This window comes from Schistocerca americana, chromosome X (assembly GCF_021461395.2).
Source record: "Schistocerca americana isolate TAMUIC-IGC-003095 chromosome X, iqSchAmer2.1, whole genome shotgun sequence".
NCBI classification, from domain to species: domain Eukaryota; kingdom Metazoa; phylum Arthropoda; class Insecta; order Orthoptera; family Acrididae; genus Schistocerca; species Schistocerca americana.
Genome location: NC_060130.1, coordinates 811,204,783 through 811,227,410, shown reverse-complemented (window position 1 = coordinate 811,227,410; position 22,628 = coordinate 811,204,783). Strand labels below are relative to the sequence as shown.

Genomic DNA, 22,628 nt, shown 5'->3' with positions numbered 1-22,628 from the left:
GGGAGACAGTGGGAAGGGAGGAAGGGGGAGGGGAAGCCCAGGGGGAAGAGGGGTGGAGGGAGGGGACGGGGGAGAAGGAAAAGGAAGGGAGGGAGGGTGCCTAAAGGAAAGGACACAGGAAGTGGGGGGAGGATCAAAGTTGATAGGAGGGGTAGATGGAGGGGAGGAGGACATCATCAGGGAGGGGGAGCTGGTGGAAGCCACCTTGGGAGAGGGTAAGGAGGGTGGAGAGATGGAGACCGGGTGGGACGTGGGAATACAGGCGCGGCAGCGGGCGGGGGTGGGAGAGGATGGGTAAGACAAGCGGGTGAGGAGGATCGAGTTTGCGGGAGGTGTACAGGATCCGTATCCTTTCAAGGAAAAGGAGGAGGTTGGGGAAAGGGATGAGATTGTACAGGATCCGCGTGGGGAAGGGGAGACGGGTGCGATAGGTGAGGTGGAGAGCATGGCGTTCAAGGATTTGGAGGGATTTATAAAAGGTAGGGGTGGCGGAGATCCAGGCCGGATGGGCGTAACAAAGGATAGGGCGGATGAGGGATTTATAGGTGTGGAGGATGGTGGAGGGGTCCAGACCCCACGTACGCCCGTAAAGGAGCTTGAGGAGACGGAGTCGGGAGCGTGCCTTGGCTTGGATATGCCAAGGCTGCAAATAGACATCTTATATAGGCCTCCATACAGTACACGGCGCGTGCGCCGCCCATCACAGTTGCTGCTCCCCAACACTGGGCATGTGGCGCCGCCAATAGTAGAACCCTGGCGCCAACGATATATCGCACTCAGAGACGATTTTCGAATACTCGGACTGGCCGCACCGAAGAATGTTCTGTTTTGATGTGGGATAGTACGGGAGTCCATGTCCTGCTAAGAGGAAACCCATTCTCTCTATCAATCAAAATTATCTGCCAACCTAGTTTCAATTGTCTCTTTAAAAACACTGTTCAAAAACGGGCAGTGTTGGCAACTATAACAGTTTCGTCAAATTTCACACGGGTTCCCTCGATTAAGCAATTTTCTGCTACTGCCGATTTTTCCGGCTGTTGTAGCCTTGTATGACGGCGATGTTCCATACACCTGTAGTGAACTGTGCAAATCGAAAGGCCTATCTAAGCCTTTCCACATCGACATGGAATTCTGTATATACCAGACTCCCTAAGCCCCAAATCATCAGTTCACAGAGCCGAAGCTTTGTCATCATGCACTGTCATCCACGTATTTATTAACTGGCGACTCCATAGAGTGATGTGTGCACAACGACCATATGATTAGTAAAATTAGAAGAAAGGTCAACGTTGTTCGTACTTTTGGTGATTTATTAACAGCAAAGTCGATTTTCTATCACATAATGATCATCTTCAGTGTTTTAGCGTGCAAATTAAATCTTGTAGGCGCTGGTGTCTAGTCAGAAGCAGTAACAGAAGCTCTAAAACGTTTCATAGCTTCTGATACTGCTTCTAATTAGACACCAGTGCCTACGAGATTTAATTAGTACGCTAAAGCACTGAAGATGATCATTATGTGATCGAACATCGATTTTGCTGTTAATAAATCATCAAAATTACTGCCAACGCTAACCTTCCTTCTAATTTTTCTAATCCACGTACTTTTCATTTAACAGCAACATTTTTGAATAGAACAACGAAGTGGCAAAGCTTCGGTTCTGTGAAAGATGATTTGGCACAATCTGGTATATGCAAAATTTTATGTCAATGTGGAAAGGCTTACATTGGCTATTCGATTTGCACAGTTCATGACAGGTGCCAGGAACATCGCCGTCATACGAGACTACACCAGCTGGAATAATTGGTGGTAGCAGAACTTTGCTTAAACGAGGGACACCATGTGAAATTTGACAAAACTGTGATAGTTGTCAACACTTCCCGTTTTGGGAGCAGTGTTTAGAAAGAGGCAATTGAAATTAGGTTGGCGCATAATTTGTTTAATAGAGACAATTGGTTTCCTCTTACCAGGATGTGGAACCCCGTGCTATCCCGCATCAAAACGGAACCTTCTTCGGTGCGGCCAGTCTGAGTGTTCTAAAAACGTCTCTGAGTGCGATATATCGTTGGCGCCGTGTTCTACTAAGGGTGGCGCCACCTGCCCAGTCTCGAAGGGCAGCAACTGTGATGGGCGGCGCATGCGTCGTGTCCGGTACGGAGGATTATATAATACGTCGATTTGCAGCCTTGGCATCAGTTCTCAGCGGTACTCAGCAGCACAAGATGGCAAACAGCTGGATCTTCGAAATATTGAATCAAGCTGATTTTAGAATCCGGCAGCAAACCTGAAGAGACTTTCAATGCGTATTACGCTGGGAAAGCCTATGAAGTAACATCGTGATCTTTTTATTCACAGTGACACTTGGCACAAGACCTTTACCCTTTCGAATACCCTTTTTATGGCAATAGACTACGGAATAGCAGATCCTGCATTCCGATACTAACAGTGCCTTTCCAGAATGGCAGGAGAGCTTCTGTAAAGTTTGGATGGTAGGAGACGAGGTACTGGCAGAAGTAAAGTTGTGAGTACCGGGCGTGAGTTGTGCTTCGGTAGCTCAGTTGGTAGAGCACTTGCCCGCGAAAGGCAAAGGTCCCGAGTTCGAGTCTCGGTCGGGCACACAGTTTTAATCTGCCAGGAAGTTTCAACAGTGCCTTTTCTGATAAAGTCAACCTGCCGCCATTGCTGGTGCATCTGACTCCCTCTATCACTACAGCTGATTTTATAAAGGATACTAATCTTGCTGTCCAGCGCCACCTTTTGGCCGGTCTGAGCATCTCATTTCAGGTGTGTGACAAGTTTTATCTCTGTACATACATTATTTCTCGAATTTTCAAAAGTTGATGGACTTTTGGGTCACTCTGTAGCTTGCAGTAGATATGCACAATTGAAGAGGCTTGCACATGATAAAATAGCATGGAGAGCTGCACCAAAGCAATCGTCAGACATAAGTCCACAATAACAAAAACAGAAGAAAAATATTACACACAGCTAATGAAATGCATCAGTGCTGTAAATAAATTGCAAATTGTATAAACCTCCTAAAAATGGTCATAAATTTTTAATTCGAAGGAAATGAAAGGGTCAATAAAAAATGTTGAGAACATATCACTTCCCTAAAATTACGTTTCTATTCTAATTTTAGTTTCCTTTTCTTTGGTTTCAGCGAAGCACACCCATTGGTTATGTCGTTGAAGTCAAAGTTAGCAGCTGTGTCGTATTTTATCGGCAAGATAGCTGGTTTTGACAGTCTACATTACCTATATTTGACCTAAAATGGTTTTTCATCGTCTTTAATTTGGTGAAACGTCATTGAAAAAATACTGCAGGTCACTTTAATTGTCGTAAATATCCTCTGGATATATGGATATTTCACCTATTGTTCTATCAAATAAACTGATGGAATATAGCCTAAACAGTTTCACTCCAGCCCTCAACTGTCATAAATCAGCGAAAATCGTATTTGTTGAGTCAGATAGCATATTGCTTCAGCACCACACTTGCTAACCTTTGAGATCCTACAATACCTTAGTAAACTTGCAGCAAAAACTTCACTGATGAACGTGAGCTAGCTGCGTAATCGGCACCTGTATGAACCACATGCACTGTTGATACACATCCATGTGACGACCTGTTTGGTTGTAGTCATTTATTTATACGCTACTTGGACGAATGGATTCTGTGGTTCAAATGTCTCTAAGCACTATGGGACTTAACATCTGAGGTCATCAGTCCCCTAGACTTAGAACTACTTAAACCTAACTAACCTATGGACATCACACACATCCATGCCCGAGGCAGGATTCGAACCTGCGACCGTAGCAGTAGCGCAGGTCCGGACTGAAGCGCCTAGGACCGCTCGGCCACAGCCGCCGGCTGGATACTGTGACAGCGTGCAATTACAGTCTCAGGCCGAGCCAGGGCAGATGCTGAAAACGAATATACAGGGTGTTACAAAATGGTACGGCCAAACTTTCAGGAAACATTCCTCACACACAAAGAAAGAAAATATGTTATGTGGACATGTGTCCGGAAACGCTTACTTTCCATGTTAGAGCTCATTTTATTACTTCTCTTCAAATCACATTAATCATGGAACGGAAACACACTGCAACAGAACGTACCAGCGTGAATTCAAACATTTTGTTACAGGAAATGTTCAAAATGTCCTCCGTTAGCGAGGATACAGGCATCCACCCTCCGTCGCGTGGAATCCCTGATGCGCTGATACAGCCCTGGAGAATGGCGTATTGTATCACAGCCGTCCACAATACGAGCACGAAGAGTCTCTACATTTGGTACCGGGGTTGCGTAGACAAGAGCTTTCAAATGCCCCCTTAAATGAAAGTCAAGAGGGTTGAGGTCAGGAAAGCGTGGAGGCCATGGAATTGGTCCGCCTCTACCAATCCATCGGCCACCGAATCTGTTGTTGAGAAGCGTACGAACACTTCGACTGAAATGTGCAGCAGCTCCTTCGTGCATGAACCACATGTTGTGTCGTACTTGTAAAGGTACATGTTCTAGCAGCACACGTAGCGTATCCCGTATGAAATCATGATAACGTGCTCTATTGAGCGTAGGTGGAAGAACATGGGGCCCAATCAAGTCATCACCAACAACGCCTGCCCAAACGTTCACAGAAAATCTGTGTTGATGACGTGATTGCACAATTGCGCGCGGATTCTCGTCAGCCCACACATGATGATTGTGAAAATTTACAATTTGATCACGTGGGAATGAAGTCTCATTCGTAAAGAGAACATTTGCACTGAAATGAGGATTGACACATTGTTGGATCAACCATTCGCAGAAGTGTACCTGTGGAGGCCAATCGGCTGCTGATAGTGCCTGCACACGTTGTACATGGTACGGAAACAACTGGTTCTCTCGTAGCACTCTCAATACAGTGACGTGGTCAACGTTACCTTGTACAGCAGACACGTCTCTGACGCTGACATTAGGATTATCGTCAACTGCACGAAGAATTGCCTCGTACATTGCAGGTGTCATCGTAGTTCTAGGTCTTCCCCAGTGCTTCGAACGTCTTCCTGTCGGGACACCTACGTTCTGGAAATCTGTCTCGATACAAACGTACCGCGCCACGGCTATTGCCCCGTACTAATCCATACATCAAATAGGCATCTGTCAACTCCGCATTTGTAAACATTGCACTGACTGCAAAACCGCGTTCTTGATTAACACTAACCTGTTGATGCTACGTACTGATGTGCTTGATGCTAGTACTGTAGAGCAATGAGTCGCATGCCAACACAAGCACCGAAGTCAACATTACCTTCCTTCAATTGGGCCAACTGGCGGTGCATCGAGGAAGTACAGTACATACTGACGAAACTAAAATGAGCTCTAACATGGAAATTAAGCGTTTCCGGACACATGTCCACATAACATCTTTTCTTTATTTGTGTGTGAGGAATGTTTCCTGAAAGTTTGGCCGTACCTTTTTGTAACACCCTGTATAACTCCACGATACTGCACTTCATCGATGGGCTGTTGCGCCGGCTCCAGTAGAGGGGTCTTAGGCATTGTGGTGCGGGCTTTTCAATGTGTATCCCGACTGCAGACCTGTGCCTGCGAACAAACAAATGATTTGTTTCGTAACTTTGCTTTTTCCAGGTGACAGTTACACGTTTATGTCTAACATTCCCGAATAGTTGTTTTCATTATTTGTGCGGCTGAAAAGCAAATAATTCGATGCAGCCAGGCCAGTCTCCTTTGCAGGAATGAAATAACAATAAATAACACAAGATAGTTGTGACTCCTGTGAGTTGCAGATGGTACTCGAGCTTTGTGGTGCGGTGTTGCAGACAGGCGCGGCGACATCCAGCACGCGGCCGTGGGCAGCAGCAAGTCCCGGCGGCGGCGCACCGCCTTCACCAGCGACCAGCTGCTGGAGCTGGAGCGAGAGTTCCACGCCAAGAAGTACCTCAGCCTCACCGAGCGCTCCCAGATCGCCGCCGCCCTCAACCTGTCAGAGGTGCAGGTGCGCACTCCTCTCCATACGTCATAGCACAAACGCTGTACATAACACTGTTTACTTGGAAAGCTAGATCAAGCCCCACACTCTCCTAAGGATTTGATGTTTTGCGTGCATATGGAGTATCGTCTCAGTTGTGTGACTGGATTCGTGATTTCCTCTCAGAGAGCTCACAGTTCGTAGTGATAGACGGTAAATTATCCAGGAGAACAGAAGTGATATCTGGCGTTCCGCAAGGTAGTGTCATAGGCCCTCTGCTGTTCCTGATTTACATAAATAGTCTAGGTGATAATCTGAGCAGCCCCCTTACATTGTTTGCAGATGATGCTGTACTTTACCGTCTAGTAAAATCATCAGGCGATCAATTCAAATTACAAAATAATCTAGAGAGAATTTCTGTATGGTGCGAAAAGTGGCAACTGGCACTAAACAAAAGAAAAGTGCGAGGTCATCCACATGGCTACTAAAAGAAATCCGATAAATTTTAGGTATACGATAAATTGCATAAATCTAAGGGCTGTCAATTCGACTAAATACCTAGGAATTACAATTACGAGCAACTTAATTTGGAAAGACCACTTAGTTAATATTGTGGGGAAGGCTAAACAAAGACTGCGCTTTGTTGGCAGACCACTTAGAAGATTTGACAAACCCACTAAAGAGACAGCCTCGAAGGGAACGATCTATTGATATGTAATCAGCATGGTTTCAGAAAACATCGCTCTTGTGCAACGCAGCTAGCTCTTTATTTGCACGAAGTAATGGCCGCTGTCGACAGGGGATTTCAAGTTGATTCCGTATTTCTAGATTTCCGGAAAGCTTTTGACACCGTTCCTCACAAGCGACTTCTAATCAAGCTGCGGGCCTATGGAGAATCGTCTCAGTTGTGCGACTGGATTCGTGATTTCCTGTCAGGAAGGTCGCAGTTCGTAGTAATAGACGGCAAATCATGGAGTAAAACTGAAGTGATATAAGGTGTTCCTCAGGGAAGCGTCCTGGGACCTCTGCTGTTCCTGATCTATATAAATGACCTGGGTGACAATCTGAGCAGTTCTCTTAGGTTGTTCGCAGATGATGCTGTAATTTACCGTCTAGTAAGGTCATCCGTAGACCAGTAACAGTTGCAAAGCGATTTAGAAAAGATTGCTGTATGGTGTGGCAGGTGGCAGTTGACGCTAAATAACGAAAAGTGTGAGGTGATTCACATGAGTTCCAAAAGAAATCCGTTGGAATTCGATTACTCGATAAATAGTAAAATTCTGAAGGCTGTCAATTCAACTAAGTACCTGTTTGTAAAAATTACGAACAACTTCAGTTGGAAAGACCACATAGATAATATTGTGGGGAAGGCGAGGCAAAGGTTGCGTATCATTGGCAGGATACTTAGAAGATGCAACAAGTCCACTAAAGAGACAGCTTACACTACACTCGTTCGTCCTGTGTTAGAATATTGCTGCGCGGTGTGGGATCCTTACCAGGTGGGATTGACGGAGGACATCGAAAGGGTGCAAAAAAGGGCAACTCGTTTTGTATTATCACGTAATAGGGGAGAGAGTGTGGCAGATATGATACGCAAGTTGGGATGGAAGTCATTAAAGCAAAGACGTTTTTCGTCGCGGCGAGATCTATTTACGAAATTTCAGTCACCAACTTTCTCTTCCGAATGCGAAAATATTTTGTTGAGCCTAACCTACATAGGTAGGAATGATCATCAAAATCAAATAAGAGAAATCAGAGCTCGAACAGAAAGGTCTAGGTGTTCGTTTTTCCAGCGCGCTGTTCGGGAGTGCAATGGTAGGGAGATATTATGATTGTGGTTCGATGAACCCTCTGCCAAGCACTTAAATGTGAATTGCAGAGTAATCATGTAGATGTAGATGTACATTACACTTGTCCGTCCGCTGCTGGAATACTGCTGCGCGGTGTGGGATCCTTACCAGGTAGGATTGACGGAGGACATCTAAAAAGTGCAAAGAAGGGAAGATCGTTTCGCGTTATCGCGCAATAGGGGTGAGAGTGTCACTGATATGATACGCGAGTTGGGGTGGCAGACACTGAAACAAAGGCGGTTTTCTTTGTGGCGAGATCTATTTACGAAATTTGAGTCACCAACTTTCTCTTCCGAATGTGAAAATATTTTGTTGACACCCACCTACATAGCGAGAAATGATCATCATAATAAAATAAGAGAAATCAGAGCACGAACGGAAAGATTTAGGTGTTCCTTTTTCCCACTCGCAATTCGAGAGTGGAATGGTAGAGAAGTAGTATGAATGGTTCGATGAACCCTCTGCCAGGCACTTAAGTGTGAATTGCAGAGTAACCCTGTAGATGTAGATGTGTTTGTCAATGGAATGACCGGTTTCAAACAGCTCCCCAGGCTAAATTATCTTGTGCTTACCGCTTCATCCCCCCCTAACTTATGTAGCCTCCCTCTACTTGAGACTGTTTACAGCCTAGCCTTGTTCTGCCTTGACAACTTTAACCATTGGTCACCACCCACACCCTCCACTTCCAATACCTGTGCTGCAACTTTCTTCGAGGGCGGAAAACTGTTATCGCCACATTAGAATTAAGCGTAGGTAGTAGCTGTTGTTGTCCTCAGAAAGCGTCTTCATATCTGCATAACTACCTCAACCTACTCCATTTGAACCCGCTTAGTGTATTATAGAATTAGGTTAATTAGAGATTAACAAGCCTTTGGAGCTAGCAATGATATTACGATACTAATTAATTTTTTCTACAACTTCATTCACGATTGTAAGTACCTTGCGAGGGGGAACGAGTGTATCAAACAGCAGTGATACCGTGGTACACATTCCATACTTTATGCTGGTCGTAATTTTAATTAATTCAAAGTTATTAATTTTCCCCAATAAAGGCGTTTTCCGTTGTAAGGAAGCTATTTGTGCTAAATTTGAACGGCCTTTCGCTCTTGAATGCACCAAGCCATTGTGAGCGTTAGAAGAACATAGTGCTGGCAACCTAACGTAACCAACCACGCCTCCCAAAACTGTGCAGATGAACACATTTAGTTTGGTTATGAAGATGAGAGCCGGCTGCGCAGTTAGCCGTTTTCTTCGAAACCCGTGTTTTAAATAATAACCACATCAAGAGGTCTGCGTCACTGAAACTGGCATTCTTCTGGCATCAAGACGCGTTTCCGTGGCTGGTACAGTAGTCTCCAGATCATTCAGTCCTATTGTTTAGGTGACATGTTGAGACAGTTGAACTGAGTGATACAGGTACCAGAAGGTCGATGAAAGATGTCGATTAATTGGAGGAAAACTGAATGATATTCTTGTCGCTAGTATCGACATCAGAAATGGGTAGCACTACTGGTCACAGGGCTGTTCAAATGTGTGTGAAATCTTATAGGACTTAACTGCTAAGGTCATCAGTCCCTAAGCTTACACACTACTTAACCTAAATTATCCTAAGGACAAACACACATACACCCATGCCCAAGGGAGGACTCGAACCTCCGCCGGGACCAGCCGCACAGTCCATGACTGCAGCGCCTAAGACCGCTCGGCTAATCCCGCGCGGCGGTCACAGGTTTGTCTGATCTGTGGGATAGCGTCACAGAGGTACGGAAAAAACTGAATCTGCAGACACTTGAAGATAGACACAAACTATCTTGAAGTCTAATTACAAATTTCAGGAACTAGCCTTAAATGATGAAACTAGGAACGTACTCAACTTCCTACTTATCGCTCGCCTAGGAATCGTAAGGACAAGATTAAATTAATTGCAACGCATGCAGAGGCATTTAAATTGTCCTTTTTTCTGTGCTCCAGACATGAACAGAACGGGAATAAGTTCAAATAACTGATACAGTAGGAAGTACCTTCTACTACACATTTTAGTGGCTTGCAGAGGATGGCTGTATACGTAAATGTAGAAATCACATCAATCAGAATTACGAAGGCAACTCGTAATTACGATAGCATTCGGACGACCGATGACATCATGCTGCCACTACAGAATATCTCTTGTTTGTCCTCACATGTTTTATTTCGCCATTTTGTGCTTGTCCTCTGATTATTTGTGCATGTTGGTTTTCGTCATTGACCGAGACGTGCCTCTCGGTCCAGTAATAACTATCTCTTAGTCAGGCAATTTTATAATCTCATTCAGTGTCATTTTACATTGTTCAGTAATGTAAGCTTCATTATTAATATATTTTTGGGTCTTTATCAAAATATGCATACTTCATTGAGACTGTACTTCACTCTCAATGAAGTATATTTCCGCTACCTCTTGACGTCGTTAATGTATCATGCACTTCACTGTCACTGTGAGGACAAAGTTACACTCCTTCTACAGTATGATGCTTTATGTCCTGTGAGGGCAGGGAGGAGGACAGTGGATGATGCACGCAGCTGTAAACGCTATTCCACATTTTCACATCCCCCCCCCCCCCCCCCCCAAATTACCAAATCGACGATTGCTTAATGCCTCAGGGCGTGTCATATTAATTGATCCTTTTTCAGTGAAGTTATGCCCTAAATGTATTTCCTCCCAAATCTGATTCAGTAACTCTTCATTAGTTACACAATTTGCCCATATAATCCTCAAAAATCTCCAAAACAGTCTTCTTAACACAGAACTCTATATTCTATTTCAAGAAACGTTTTTCAGAAACACTTTCCCATTGATAGTCTGCGTTTTACAACTTTTATACTTCGCCCATCATCAGCTGTTTCGCTACTCAATAGCAAAACTTATTTACTACTCTTCGTACCTCATTTCCTAATATAATTCAGTGAGCGTCGCCTAAGTTACTTTATTGCATCCCATTACCTTTGTTTCACTTTTGTTGATGTTATTCTTATGATCTGTTTTCAAGACACCATCTATTCCTCTGAACTTATTTTCCAAGTCCTTTTTCATCTGCCGGCCGCGGTGGTCTAGCGGTTCTGGCGCTGCAGTCCGGAACCGCGGGACTGCTACGGTCGCAGGTTCGAATCCTGCCTCGGGCATGGGTGTGTGTGATGTCCTTAGGTTAGTTAGGTTTAAGTAGTTCTAAGTTCTAGGGGACTTATGACCTAAGATGTTGAGTCCCATAGTGCTCAGAGCCATTTGAACCATTTGAACCTTTTTAATCTCTGAGAGAATTAAGACGTCATCGACATATCTCTAAGTTTTTATTCCTTCTCCCTGGACTTTAATTACTTTCCAAAGTTTCTTTTTTATTTTCTATACTGCTCGCTTAGTGTGTTGTTGTTATGGTCTTCAGACTGATTTGAAGCAGCTCTCTATGCTATCCTATTCTGTGCAAGCCTCTTCAGCTCCAGGTAACTACTGAAACTAACATGCTATTTATTCTGTTTACGGCATTCGTCCCTTGGTCTCCCTCTACAATTTTTACTACTCACTTCCCAACTGGTGAGCTCTTGATGTCTCCGAAAGTGTCGGAAGTTATCAATGGTTAATTCAAGACAAGGGACAAGAGGAATAGAGGACTCACAGTTCCGGTAATAAGAGAACGCTGTAACTGATAAATAGTAGGTTATTAGTTCACGTTATGGCCGAGATAACAAACTTATCTGAAGGTCACTCATAAGGACTTCCGATGTGAGGTGACACACTTGTGCTAGTTAGATTAAATATCACACCCATCCTTCCCACAAAATCATCCCTGGTCTACCTACACACTTAAGGCAATTATATAAGGTATATTCATGGTCATACATAACTTGATACCGATCGTGTGAAGCAAAATTAGCGGGAAACCCCAATCCCTCCCCTTCTCCTCCTCCCCCCACACACACCTCCTCCCTGGCCCAATAAGATTTTAACTCACCTCTGCTTTTATAACTAGAGCACTTGAGTGGGTCGCGTCATTGTGAAGCTGTGCAGCACAGGGAGACGATCATAATGGGGTTATTTCTTAGTAAGAAATCGCATTGTAATTGTGTTTAGTCATGTCACTCGAGGTCTAAGGAGTGTGTATTTGTTAATAACAAATTAAATTTCATATTATGTGATTCTCGCCATTCGAGTCACCAGCAGAGACTACACCCAGGAATATATGTAACAACTTTCATTTTTTGTCTTTTCCCATATATTCCACAATTTTACGTATTTCTCCACATTGTTTACAATTTTTCGTATTTTTTCACATTCTTACATATTTATCCATGTTTTCCTCAATTTTACGTATTTTTCCAAAGAAGAGAGTTCAGTTCCACTGCTCTCGACGTCGCGTCGACATAGCGTCCGTCACATCATGTCACATCGACATCACGATGACCGTAGCAAATCACGATACGTCATGAGCTCAAAAGTATCCGAATGATCAGAATTACTTATCATTAATAAGCCATCACTAGTGTGTGTATCTAATGTCACAGTGCATGTGTTAAAAAATGAACATGTTCCCCTATTATACATCTACAGCTTCATGATTAATCTCTAATTCACACTTAAGTGCTTGTCAGAGGGTTCTTATAACCACTTCCAGACTATTTCTCTACCGCTTCACTCCCTAACAGTGCACGGGAAAAATCAACACCTGAAACTTTCTGCACGAGCTCCGATTTACCCTATTTCATTGCGATGATTATTTCTCCCTGTGTAGTTTGGAGATAATAAAATATTTTCAAATTCAGAAGAGAAAGTGGTGATTGGAAAGTAGGAAAAGATCTCGCCGCAATGAAAACGGCTTTGCCTCAGAGTAGCGTGGAGTTCAGTTGGAGCAGCAGCAGCTCAGGTGTGCACAGTTTGATTACGTCGTTTAGTATTATGCTATTTAACTTACTTCTGAGTGGAAGTGAACAGTAGCTGATCATTATCTGTTTCTACCAGCAGTATTCATTTTTTTGTAAAGACTCTTGCATTTGTGGTTATTTGCTTTCATTGAGTTCAATTTCCTGATTTAAGTTACACTGCTTGTGGTTCAGACAGTAACTGATTCATCTACATCTACATCTACATATATACTCCGCTAGCCACCAAGCGGTGTGTGGCGGAGGGCAAAATTCGCGCCAAAGTCGTATTTCCCCCCCCCCCCCCCCCCCCCCCCCTCTGTTCCACTTGCGGATCGCGCGAGGGAAAAACGACTGTCTGAGCGCCTCAGTACGAGCTCTAATTTCCCTTATCTTTGAATGGTGACCATTGCGCATCTTGAAAGTTGGTGGTAATAATATATGCTCTACATCCTCGGTGAAGATCGGATTTCGGAATTTAGTGAGCAGCCCCTCCCGTTTGGCGCGTCCTCTATCTGTAAGTGTGTACCACTTCAAACTTTCTATGAGATTTGTAACGCTCTCGCGATGGCTAAATGTACCAATCACGAATCTTACCACTCTTCTTTGGACCTTCTCAATCTCTTGAATCGACCCAACTGGTAAGGGTCCCATACAGATGAACAAAACTCTAATACTGGACGAAATAACGTATTGTAACCAATTTCCTTTGCTGAAGGACGGCATCGCTTCAGGATTCTACCAATAAACTGCAATCTAGAGTTTGCCTTCCTGTTACTTGTGTAACCTGATCATTCCATTTGAGATCATTTCGAATAGTCACATCCAGATACTTGACGGATGTTAGCGCTTCCAAAGACTGGTCATTTATTTTGTACTCGTACATTGATGGGGATTTTCGCTTTATTGTACGCAGTAGGTTACACTTACTAATATTGAGAGATAAGTTCCACTCATTACACCACGCATTAATTTTCTGCAAATCCTCATTGATTTGTTCACAACTTTCGTGCGATACTACTTTCCTGTAGACTACAGCATCATCGGCAACCAGTCTAATGCGGCTGTCAACACCATCAACCAGATCGTTTATGTAAATCGTAAAAAGCAGCGGACCTGTTACGGGGCTGGGGCACACCTGAAGTTACGCTTGTTTCAGTTGAAGTCACCCCGTTCAGGACGACATACTGCTCCCTTTCCGTAAGAAAACTTTCTATCCTACCGCATATGTCATCGGATAGACCGAAAGTGCGCATTTTTTTGATCAAGCGACAGTGCGGAACTAAGTCGAACGCCTTTCGAAAGTCGAGAAATGTGGCATCAACCCGGGAGCCAGTATCTAGAGCCTGCTATATATCATGCACAAAGAGGGCCAGCTGTGTCTAGCATGACTGCTGTTTCCTAAAACCGTGCTGGTTTCTGCAGATGAACTTCTCAGAGTCTAGAAAGGTCATTATGTCTAAACACAAAATATATCCCATGATTCTACAACAAATTGATGTCAGTGAAATTGGCCGGTATTTTGTGCATCCTATTTTCTACCCTTTTTACAGATTGCTATGACCCGGGCTTTCTTCCAGTCCCGTGAACTTCCCGCTATTCCGATGATCTCTGATAGATGATGGATAATAATAATGCTATATTTGTAGCAAAGTCAACATATAATCTTACGGGGATACCGTCTGGGCCAGATGCCTTCCTAGAGTCTAAGATCTTAACTGTTTTACAATCCCAGAGACAACTAAACGCTATGTCAGCCATCCTTGCGTTTGTTCGATAATTGAAAGGAGGAGTGGTGCTGCAGTCCTCTACCGTCAACGAGTTTTTGAAAGTTAGGATTAGAATTTCGGCCTTCTGTTTATCATCATCAGTTACATTACCCGTACTGTCAACAAGAGAAGGTATCGAATTATTTGTAGCGTTCATAGACTTGACGTACGACCAAAACTATTTGGGTTTTTTTTTTTAGAATCTGCAGATAAAATATTGCTTTCAAATTCGTTAAAGGAATCTCTCATTGTCCTTCTGGCAGCTGCTTTCATTTCGCATAATTTCTGTTAGTCAGCGGGACAGTGACTACTTTTAAAACGACTGTGCAAAACTCTCTGCTTTCTCAGCAACTTCTTAATTTGTTTGTTGTACCAAGGTGGATCCTTTCCCTCTCCTACATTTTTGCTAGGCACATACTTCTCTAGCACATGATTGACAATACCTCTAAATTCCGGCCAAAGGTGGATAGGGACTGAACTTGTGGTGTAAGGTTGCAGGGTAACTAGCCACTTTCTGTAAACTGCTGGAAGATGTTTTGGCCATGGTCGACAGCCTTCAGCCTGCTGCCCTGGGCTGCAGTGCGTTGGGCATGTGATACGAAGTCTCGGGCCTATAGCACTGCCTGGGATCCATGTTGCCACTGCGTCTTCCGATTCGTACTTCCCGGCTGGTTACCTGAAGCAGTGGCGGCATCATGACCTACTGGCTTTCTGGGCTCAATTCGAAATGGAACTCATCACGAAGATAATTCTACTCCTGTCAATGAGCTTCCAGGCAGATTAAGTGTCTGCACACGCCCCGGACCGCGATGGGGGTACCAACCGGACTATCACCCACCATATGGACAGACAACCAGGATTGATGGTCTCAGATGCTACTTCTTTTTATAGCCGGACCGCTTTCGTTGTAACCCGTGGGGCCCTTAAAACACAGCGGTACACCGACGATATTCTACTCGCCGTTGTGTTGACCTACATCGCAAGCCTTCCTGGGTTTACGTTTCAGTAAGAAAATGCCCTTCCACACTCGAGCGAAAGTTGCTACAGCTTGTCTTTGTGCTAGTTAAACCTCACCTTGGCCAGAAAGATCGCCAAACCCCTCCCTTGTTGAAGAGGTTTGGAGCATTAGCGGCAGGGCGGAATTTGGCACAAAAATCCCTCAGCAGGAGGTGGACCAACGCGTTACTGATTTGTTCAGTTTGTTGCTTGAACTAATCATACAATTTTTCCGATGTTGTAATCCTTAATTTGTATGTGCCTGTACTTCACATACATAGATCTCCATCCATTCAGTTAATTCCTTCGTGATGTGTCGAGTGTATGGTTTTTTTTTTTTTAGAGTGTATTTACGCATTCGGAGGAAAACGTCGGAAATTTAAATTTCTTGAGAAGATCTCGCCGCAACGAAAATCAGCAAACCTTTTGGTATAGATCTTTCTTCGAGATAGCGTCTGTATATTATTACTAAGTATAGGGATACTGTATCAGCTTACTCTGAAATGAACGTGATTGGTATAGTCCCCGCACCGGGAAACTAGGCTTAATTAAGTGATTTAAGCTGCTTGGCTACATGGTGGACACCTAATCCGCATTCTGGAAGATTTACTTCATCTTCTTCGGTGAAGAAATTTCAGAAAACTGTGAGTAATAACAAGGCTTTAGTAGCGCTGTCATTGGTAATATTACCATTGGTATTGTGCAGAGAAGATATTGATTGTGTCTTCCCGCTGTAATACTTTACATACGACTAGTTTTTTTTTATTTTCTGCCAGATTTGGAGACAGAGTTTCCTTATGGAACTTGTTAAAAGCATCTCGCATTGAAGTCCACGCCAAATTTCGAGCTTCAGTAAAATATCGCCTGTGTTCGGGCTTGTATGTTTTTTAAATTTGCCATGTCTTTTTCGTGGCCTCTGAAACGGTATTCTCACCTATATTGTGTAGCATTGGATATCAGTACCTTGTTTTATTAATTTGTTTGATTTTTTCGTTTTAAATCTCTCAATTGCCGCAGATACTATTTCTTTGCCTATAAGCTACATCTGGTCAACACTTACATAGTTAGATGCGATGTAGTGGAGACTGTCTCTTAAGAAAGTGTTAAGCGAATTTTTAACTGCCTTCTTAAACGAATATATTTTACGTTTACTTATGGTTGATTTGCATGTTACAGTGGTTAGTTTCGTCACAATGACACTGGTCAGTAATGCTTGTATGCGTCGTGATGCTCCAATTTGCTCAGGATAATTTGCTGCTAAGAGATCAAGTATTTTTCAGCAACTGTTTTCACTTCTAGTGTGATGCTGAACTAATTGCTCAAAATAATTTTCAGGGTACAATTTCTATACGATATTTTATACCTACTACCAGCTTTGAAAATGTATTTACGCCAATTGTCTGCTCGAATTATAATTGTAGTGGGGTACATATTTCAGATGATGCTGAATAGGTTTTCTTAGAACTGTACAGCAACAGAATCATCTGAGTCTGGGAGACAGTAAAAGAAACAAATTATTAAGTTATTCGGTTTGTCAGTTATAGCCCTACCCATACTAAAACGAACTATGTACCTCAATTTCGCTGCAAGAGATACTATTTCTACTAGCTGTAAACATGCAGCCACCAACTGGATTTAATCTGTTGTTTTTTGACACCTTTAAGTACTTCGTAAAAATATCTGGTGAGCTTATCTCCAGATTTCGCCAGATTTCGTTATCTGTTGCAATTTGAGCTTCATTGTTGTCTATTAGCGCTTGTATGTCTGGGTCTCACAAAAAATGTTCAAATGTGTGTGGATTCAAAATGGTTCAAATGGCTCTGAGCACTATGGGACTTAACTTCTGAGGTCATCAGTCCCCTAGAACTTAGAACTACTTAAAGCTAACTAACCTAAGGACACCACACAACACCCAGTCATCACGAGGCAGAGAAAATCCCTGACCCCGCCGGGAATCGAACCCGGGAACCAGGGCGTGGGAAGCGAGAACGCTACCGCACGACCACGAGCTGCGCACCTAAGGGACCAAACTGCTTAGGTCATCGGTCCCTAAACTTACACACTACTTAAACTAATTTAAACTAGCTCATGCTAAGAACAACACACACACCGATGCCCGAGGGAGGACTCGAACATCCGGCGGGAGGGTCCGCGCAATCCGTGACATGGCGCCTCAAACCGCTCAGCCACTCCGCGCGACTTTGGTTGTTTCCTGACACAGATACGACATTTTATAAATACAATAATGGCTGTTGCTACACTATGTGATCAAAAGTATCCGGACACGTGGCTGAAAATGACCCACAAGTTCGTGGCGCCCTCCATCTGTAATGCTGGGATTCAATATGATGTTGGCCCAACCTTAGCCTTGATAACAGCTTCCACTCACGCAGTCATACGTCCAGTCAGGTGCTGGAAGATTTCTTGGGAAATGGCAGCCCATTCTTCACGGAGTGCTGCACTGTGGGGAGGTATCGACGTCGGTCGGTGAGGCCTGGCACGAGGTCGACGTCCCAGAACATCCTAAAGCTGTTCTATAGGATTCATATCAGGACTCTGTGCAGGCCAGTCCATTACAGGGATGTTATTGTCATGTAATCACACCGCCCCAGGCCGTTCATTATAAAAAGGTGCTCGATCGTGTTGAAAGATGCAATCGCCATATCCGAATTCCTCTTCAACATTGGGAAGCAAGATGATGTAGACCTGTGCTGTGGTAGTGCCACTCAAAACAATAGGGGTGCAAGCCCCCCCCCCCCCCCCCATGAAAAACACGACCACACCATAACACCACCGCCTCCGAATTTTACTGTTGGCACTACCTACGCTGGCAGATAAGGTTCACCGAGCATTCGCCATACCCACACCCTGCCATCGAATCGCCACATTGTGTTGGTGTGATGTGTGGCTTATGAACAGCCGCTCAACCATGAAATCCAAGTTTTCTCAATTCCCTCCTAGCTGTCTACTACTTGCAGTGGATCCTGATGTAGTTTAGAATTCCATTGTGATGGTCTGGAATAGACGTGTGCCTATTACATATTACGACCCTCTTCAACTGTCGGCGGTATATGTCAGTTAACTGACGAGGTCGGCCTGTAAGCTTTTGTACTGTACGTGTCCCTTCACGTTTCCACTTCACTACCACTTCGGAAACAGTGGACTTAGGGATGTTTAAGAGTGTGGAAATGTTGCGTATAGACGTATGACACGAGTGACACCCAGTCACCCGACCACGTTCGAAGTCCGTGAGTTCCGTGGAACGCCCCATTCTGCTCTCTCACGATGTCTAATGACTACTGAGGTCTCTAATATGGAGTACCTGGCAGTAGGTGGCAGCACAATGCACCTAATATGAAAAACGTATGTTTTTGGGGGTGTCGGGATACTTTTGATCACATGGTGTTTGTCTACCCTCTTCCTGTTTTCGTCCTGAACCCTTTGAGACTGAAGCCTTTTCTATAATCTCCCAAGAGCCTCTAATTTAAAAAGACGCCCCAGTCAATTCGGCAAAGCTCCTGCTACCCGTGGATGGTGGACTACTGAAGTATTAAGTGGAACGCAATCCCATCACCCTATGGCACAAGTTGAGAAATCTGCAAACCCCAAGGTCTGAGCTGCTGATTCAGACCCTCCACTCGACTCCATACCAAAGGTCCGCAATCGCTCCTGTTCACGATGCTACAGATGGTGAACTCTGCCATAATCTCGCATGCGAGAATAGCTGTCTTTATCTCTGTAGCTATTATTTCCATATGCTGATCTACCTGTCATGATACAATTAACATGATGTGTGTATCTATAGTTCCCGTAACAGCAGCGCCACCCTAAATGCATACTCCACCATCGTAGGAAAGAATATTTAGCGAGTACTGCAGCGCGTTATCCTAACAAAATACATCGATAAACAAGAAGCACAGCATCACAAAACAATATAATCAATGTACCAAATACGCAGTGGTTACATTCTTCCTGGATTAGGAGTGTGTAAAGTCATGATAGCGAATCACTGAAGCAATTACAAAGACCACGTAGCCCTTTCTGCCGCCCTCTGTGCTGCCCAGTGCCACATTGCAGCATGACTGCATGCCCTGCTATACTCGTTGGCGCACCGCTATCTCTCCCTGCCATAGAACTAATTACATTAAGTCACATCGCTTGAGTTCTATGAGGGCTGTCCAGAAAGTAAGTTACGATCTGCCGCCAAATGGAAACCACTGGGAAAATCCGGTAAAGCTTCGCACAGAGGTGTTGGTCAGTGTCTCTAGTATGCCCGTCAATCGTGTCGCGACGCTCTTTTCAGTTTTGAGTGAACAGTGAGCACGTGAAGATGCGTAGGGAATAGCGTCTACCGCCAAGCATGAGGGCCGGGTTAGAGATTTCGCCTGTGTCATGCAGCCCACATAACACAACTGTTGAGCAGTTCCTTCTTCAAGCCAATTCTCGGCCGCACACTGCAGGGGCAATGAAGACGCTCCTGCAGCATTTCCGATGAAAAGTGTTTGATCACCCACAATACAGTCCGTAATTGGCTCCCCTGAGTCTCATTTCTGCTCACGAAAACCGCTGACCATGAAGAAAAAATTTTTCGACAGACACCGAGCTGCAGATCTGGCTGAAAGGACAGGCGGCTGCTTTCTATGACGAGGATATTTCAAAGTTGATACAACACTACGACAAAGCTCGAAGTTGGAGCGGCGACTATGTAGAGAAGTAGGTGGAAGGTGTACCTAACTGTTGCAAATAAAATGTTTCTGGTTTTCACTGTGGTTTCCGTTTCGCGACCGATCGTAACTTACTATCTGGACAGCCCTCGTATTACGTCATTTAAGGCACCAGTAGAAATCGCACCCAGGTAGATATGGAAGTACTTTCATCCCACAATATTTCTGATTAATCCATAGTTTCGAAACATTTTCGTATTTCGGGTCAATATCATGATGTTTTCAGCAACTCACAATGCATACATCATCCTCCCAATTTACTTATCACTGATAAACTACGACTCTGTTACTAGTGATATCACAGTGTTTAAAAACTGCCATGTTCATAGAAATAATGACATCATTTTCTCATGGCGTCATAATAAATTCTGTAAACACTACCGATTTCTAAGCAAAGATAATGTATAAGGAATACCACACTGGAAAAGATAAATTCATGACAAGTTATTACTGCATAACTACACTGCATGACATCGAGTAAAATTCTGAGGCTCCCAGCCAAAGATGTAGTGCTTATTGATTCTTATGACTTACGAGTTTTTTTTTTTTTTTTTTCAAAATGTTGCTCTATCCACACATCTAACTGAACTGTATGCGTTCATCATTTCGGTGTGATTAGCCTCACTTGAACACCTAGCAGAAATACTGCAGATCGATGTATAAGCCCTTACAAAGCAAGTTGTATAATTGTTTGGGTAATCATCATCTCTAAACTGGCAGCCATGTCACAGACTGCACAGCCCCTCTCGCTGGAGGTTCGAGTCCTCCCTCGGGCATGGGTGTGTGTGTTGTTCTTAGCATAAGCTAGTTTATGTGAGTTTAAGTAATGTGTAAGTCTATGGGCCGATGACCTCAGCAATTTGGTCCCTTAGGAATTCACACACATTTGAACATTTCACCTAGCTCCTGCCACAGAAGACGTTGCTATGGAAATTCAGGTCAAGAGAATACCATCTAAGCAAACTGCACAGCATGTCATAGTTTCCGGTATTACTACCTTTACTTAACAAACATAGTACAAAGCAGCAGAAGCTGGTTCATTTCTCGACAGAGGAAGAGTAAGAAGAAGAAGAAGAAGAAGAAGAAGAAGGAGTATCAGACTAGTTAACATATTAAACGACTGGGATTTTACTGTACACAGATAGAACATGCTGACTCCAAACAGCTGCTTATCGGTTACTTTTTGAGCAGTGTATTGCAGACAGCTCTAAAATTATCTCTACAGTTGTCGAAGAAGATCACAGATGTCGTGTGTTAGTAAGATCTTCCCTGACAAAAAACTGTGGTACTTATTCCACTACATAAGACGCAGACCAGTGAGCAGTAGACAATAATAGAGAATGCAGTACAGCAGCTTCTCAAGGAAAGGCGGGTCGCGTGTGTAATAATAATATTGTGAACTGCCCACAGTTTTGATTGTTAGACACTGTTGCGTGTGTGTTTTTTTATTGGAACGAATTTTACATGTGTAAAAAAAATGGCCTTGCATAGAGCAGAATTTTTTAAATGTGAAATCAATCCACTATTGTCATTCATACCAGCCTTCAGCCCAGAAACACGTAAGAACATTTTGTGTTTTATAGCGGTGTGAATACGAACTTTGGTTTCGAAATATATTAAGGAAGCGCTCCTGAATCTGTGTAGAGTATTAATTCAATGCTGCAGCTAGCTATCTGGAAGCATGTGACACAGGCGTTATAGCCAAGAGATCTGAGGGGACCACTAACATATCCGAAATCATCCTGAGAAAAAAAATCACACGGTGATAAAATGTTTCACTGAACAAGCTGTTTCCACAGTGCGCTGGGGTGGGGCAGAGGGAATGGGAGGCTATATCCCACTAGATGCTCATGTCTGTTAACAGTGTTTGGGTGTCGTAATAGCTGCTGCACATCCCTGGCCTGATGCATAAATATGAAGTTAGGGCTTAATTTCTTGAGAGTTAGTGTTAGGCCCTTCAGTACTGAGGGTTTTGATTGCTGGCCATTCGTATCGCCTGGCTGCTGTATAAAAAAATTTCCAAATGGGTCCACTTTTAAAAATCAAATAGTTTTTTGTTTTTCTTTTTAAGAAATTCACAGATACTATGTTTATGTATTTCACTAATATATATCAATCAAATCTTGAAACTTTCTGACAGATTAAAACTGTGTGCTGGGGCAAGACTCGAACTTGGAACCTTTGCCTTTCGCAGGCAAGTGCTCTACCAACTGAGCTACCAAAGCACAACTCACGATCTTTCCGTACATTTTTGTAGATTTATCAAATAAAACCTTTAAAATATATTTTATGATAATGTATTCTAACTCCTCCAAAACTTTGATGAGACCCATTTATATAGAATTAAATTTTTATTTTTTCCATCTTTTACATTTCTTTAAAAGTCACTCGATTTTTATAAAACAATTTAAATGTTCAATTTCTTGCAATATGTACA

The 22,628-nt window shown here is 43.5% G+C and overlaps 1 protein-coding gene across 1 annotated transcript in view; it reads left to right on the top strand.

Moving 5' to 3' along the window:
- The window catches only part of LOC124556332 (homeobox protein GBX-2-like), a 454,600-nt gene that overhangs the window by 326,700 nt on the left and 105,272 nt on the right, over positions 1-22,628 (top strand). Inside the window, exon 3 of the mRNA XM_047130302.1 lies at positions 5,820-5,995. Within this exon, the coding sequence (XP_046986258.1) occupies positions 5,820-5,995 (176 nt within the window). The remainder of the gene's footprint in view (positions 1-5,819; positions 5,996-22,628) is intronic.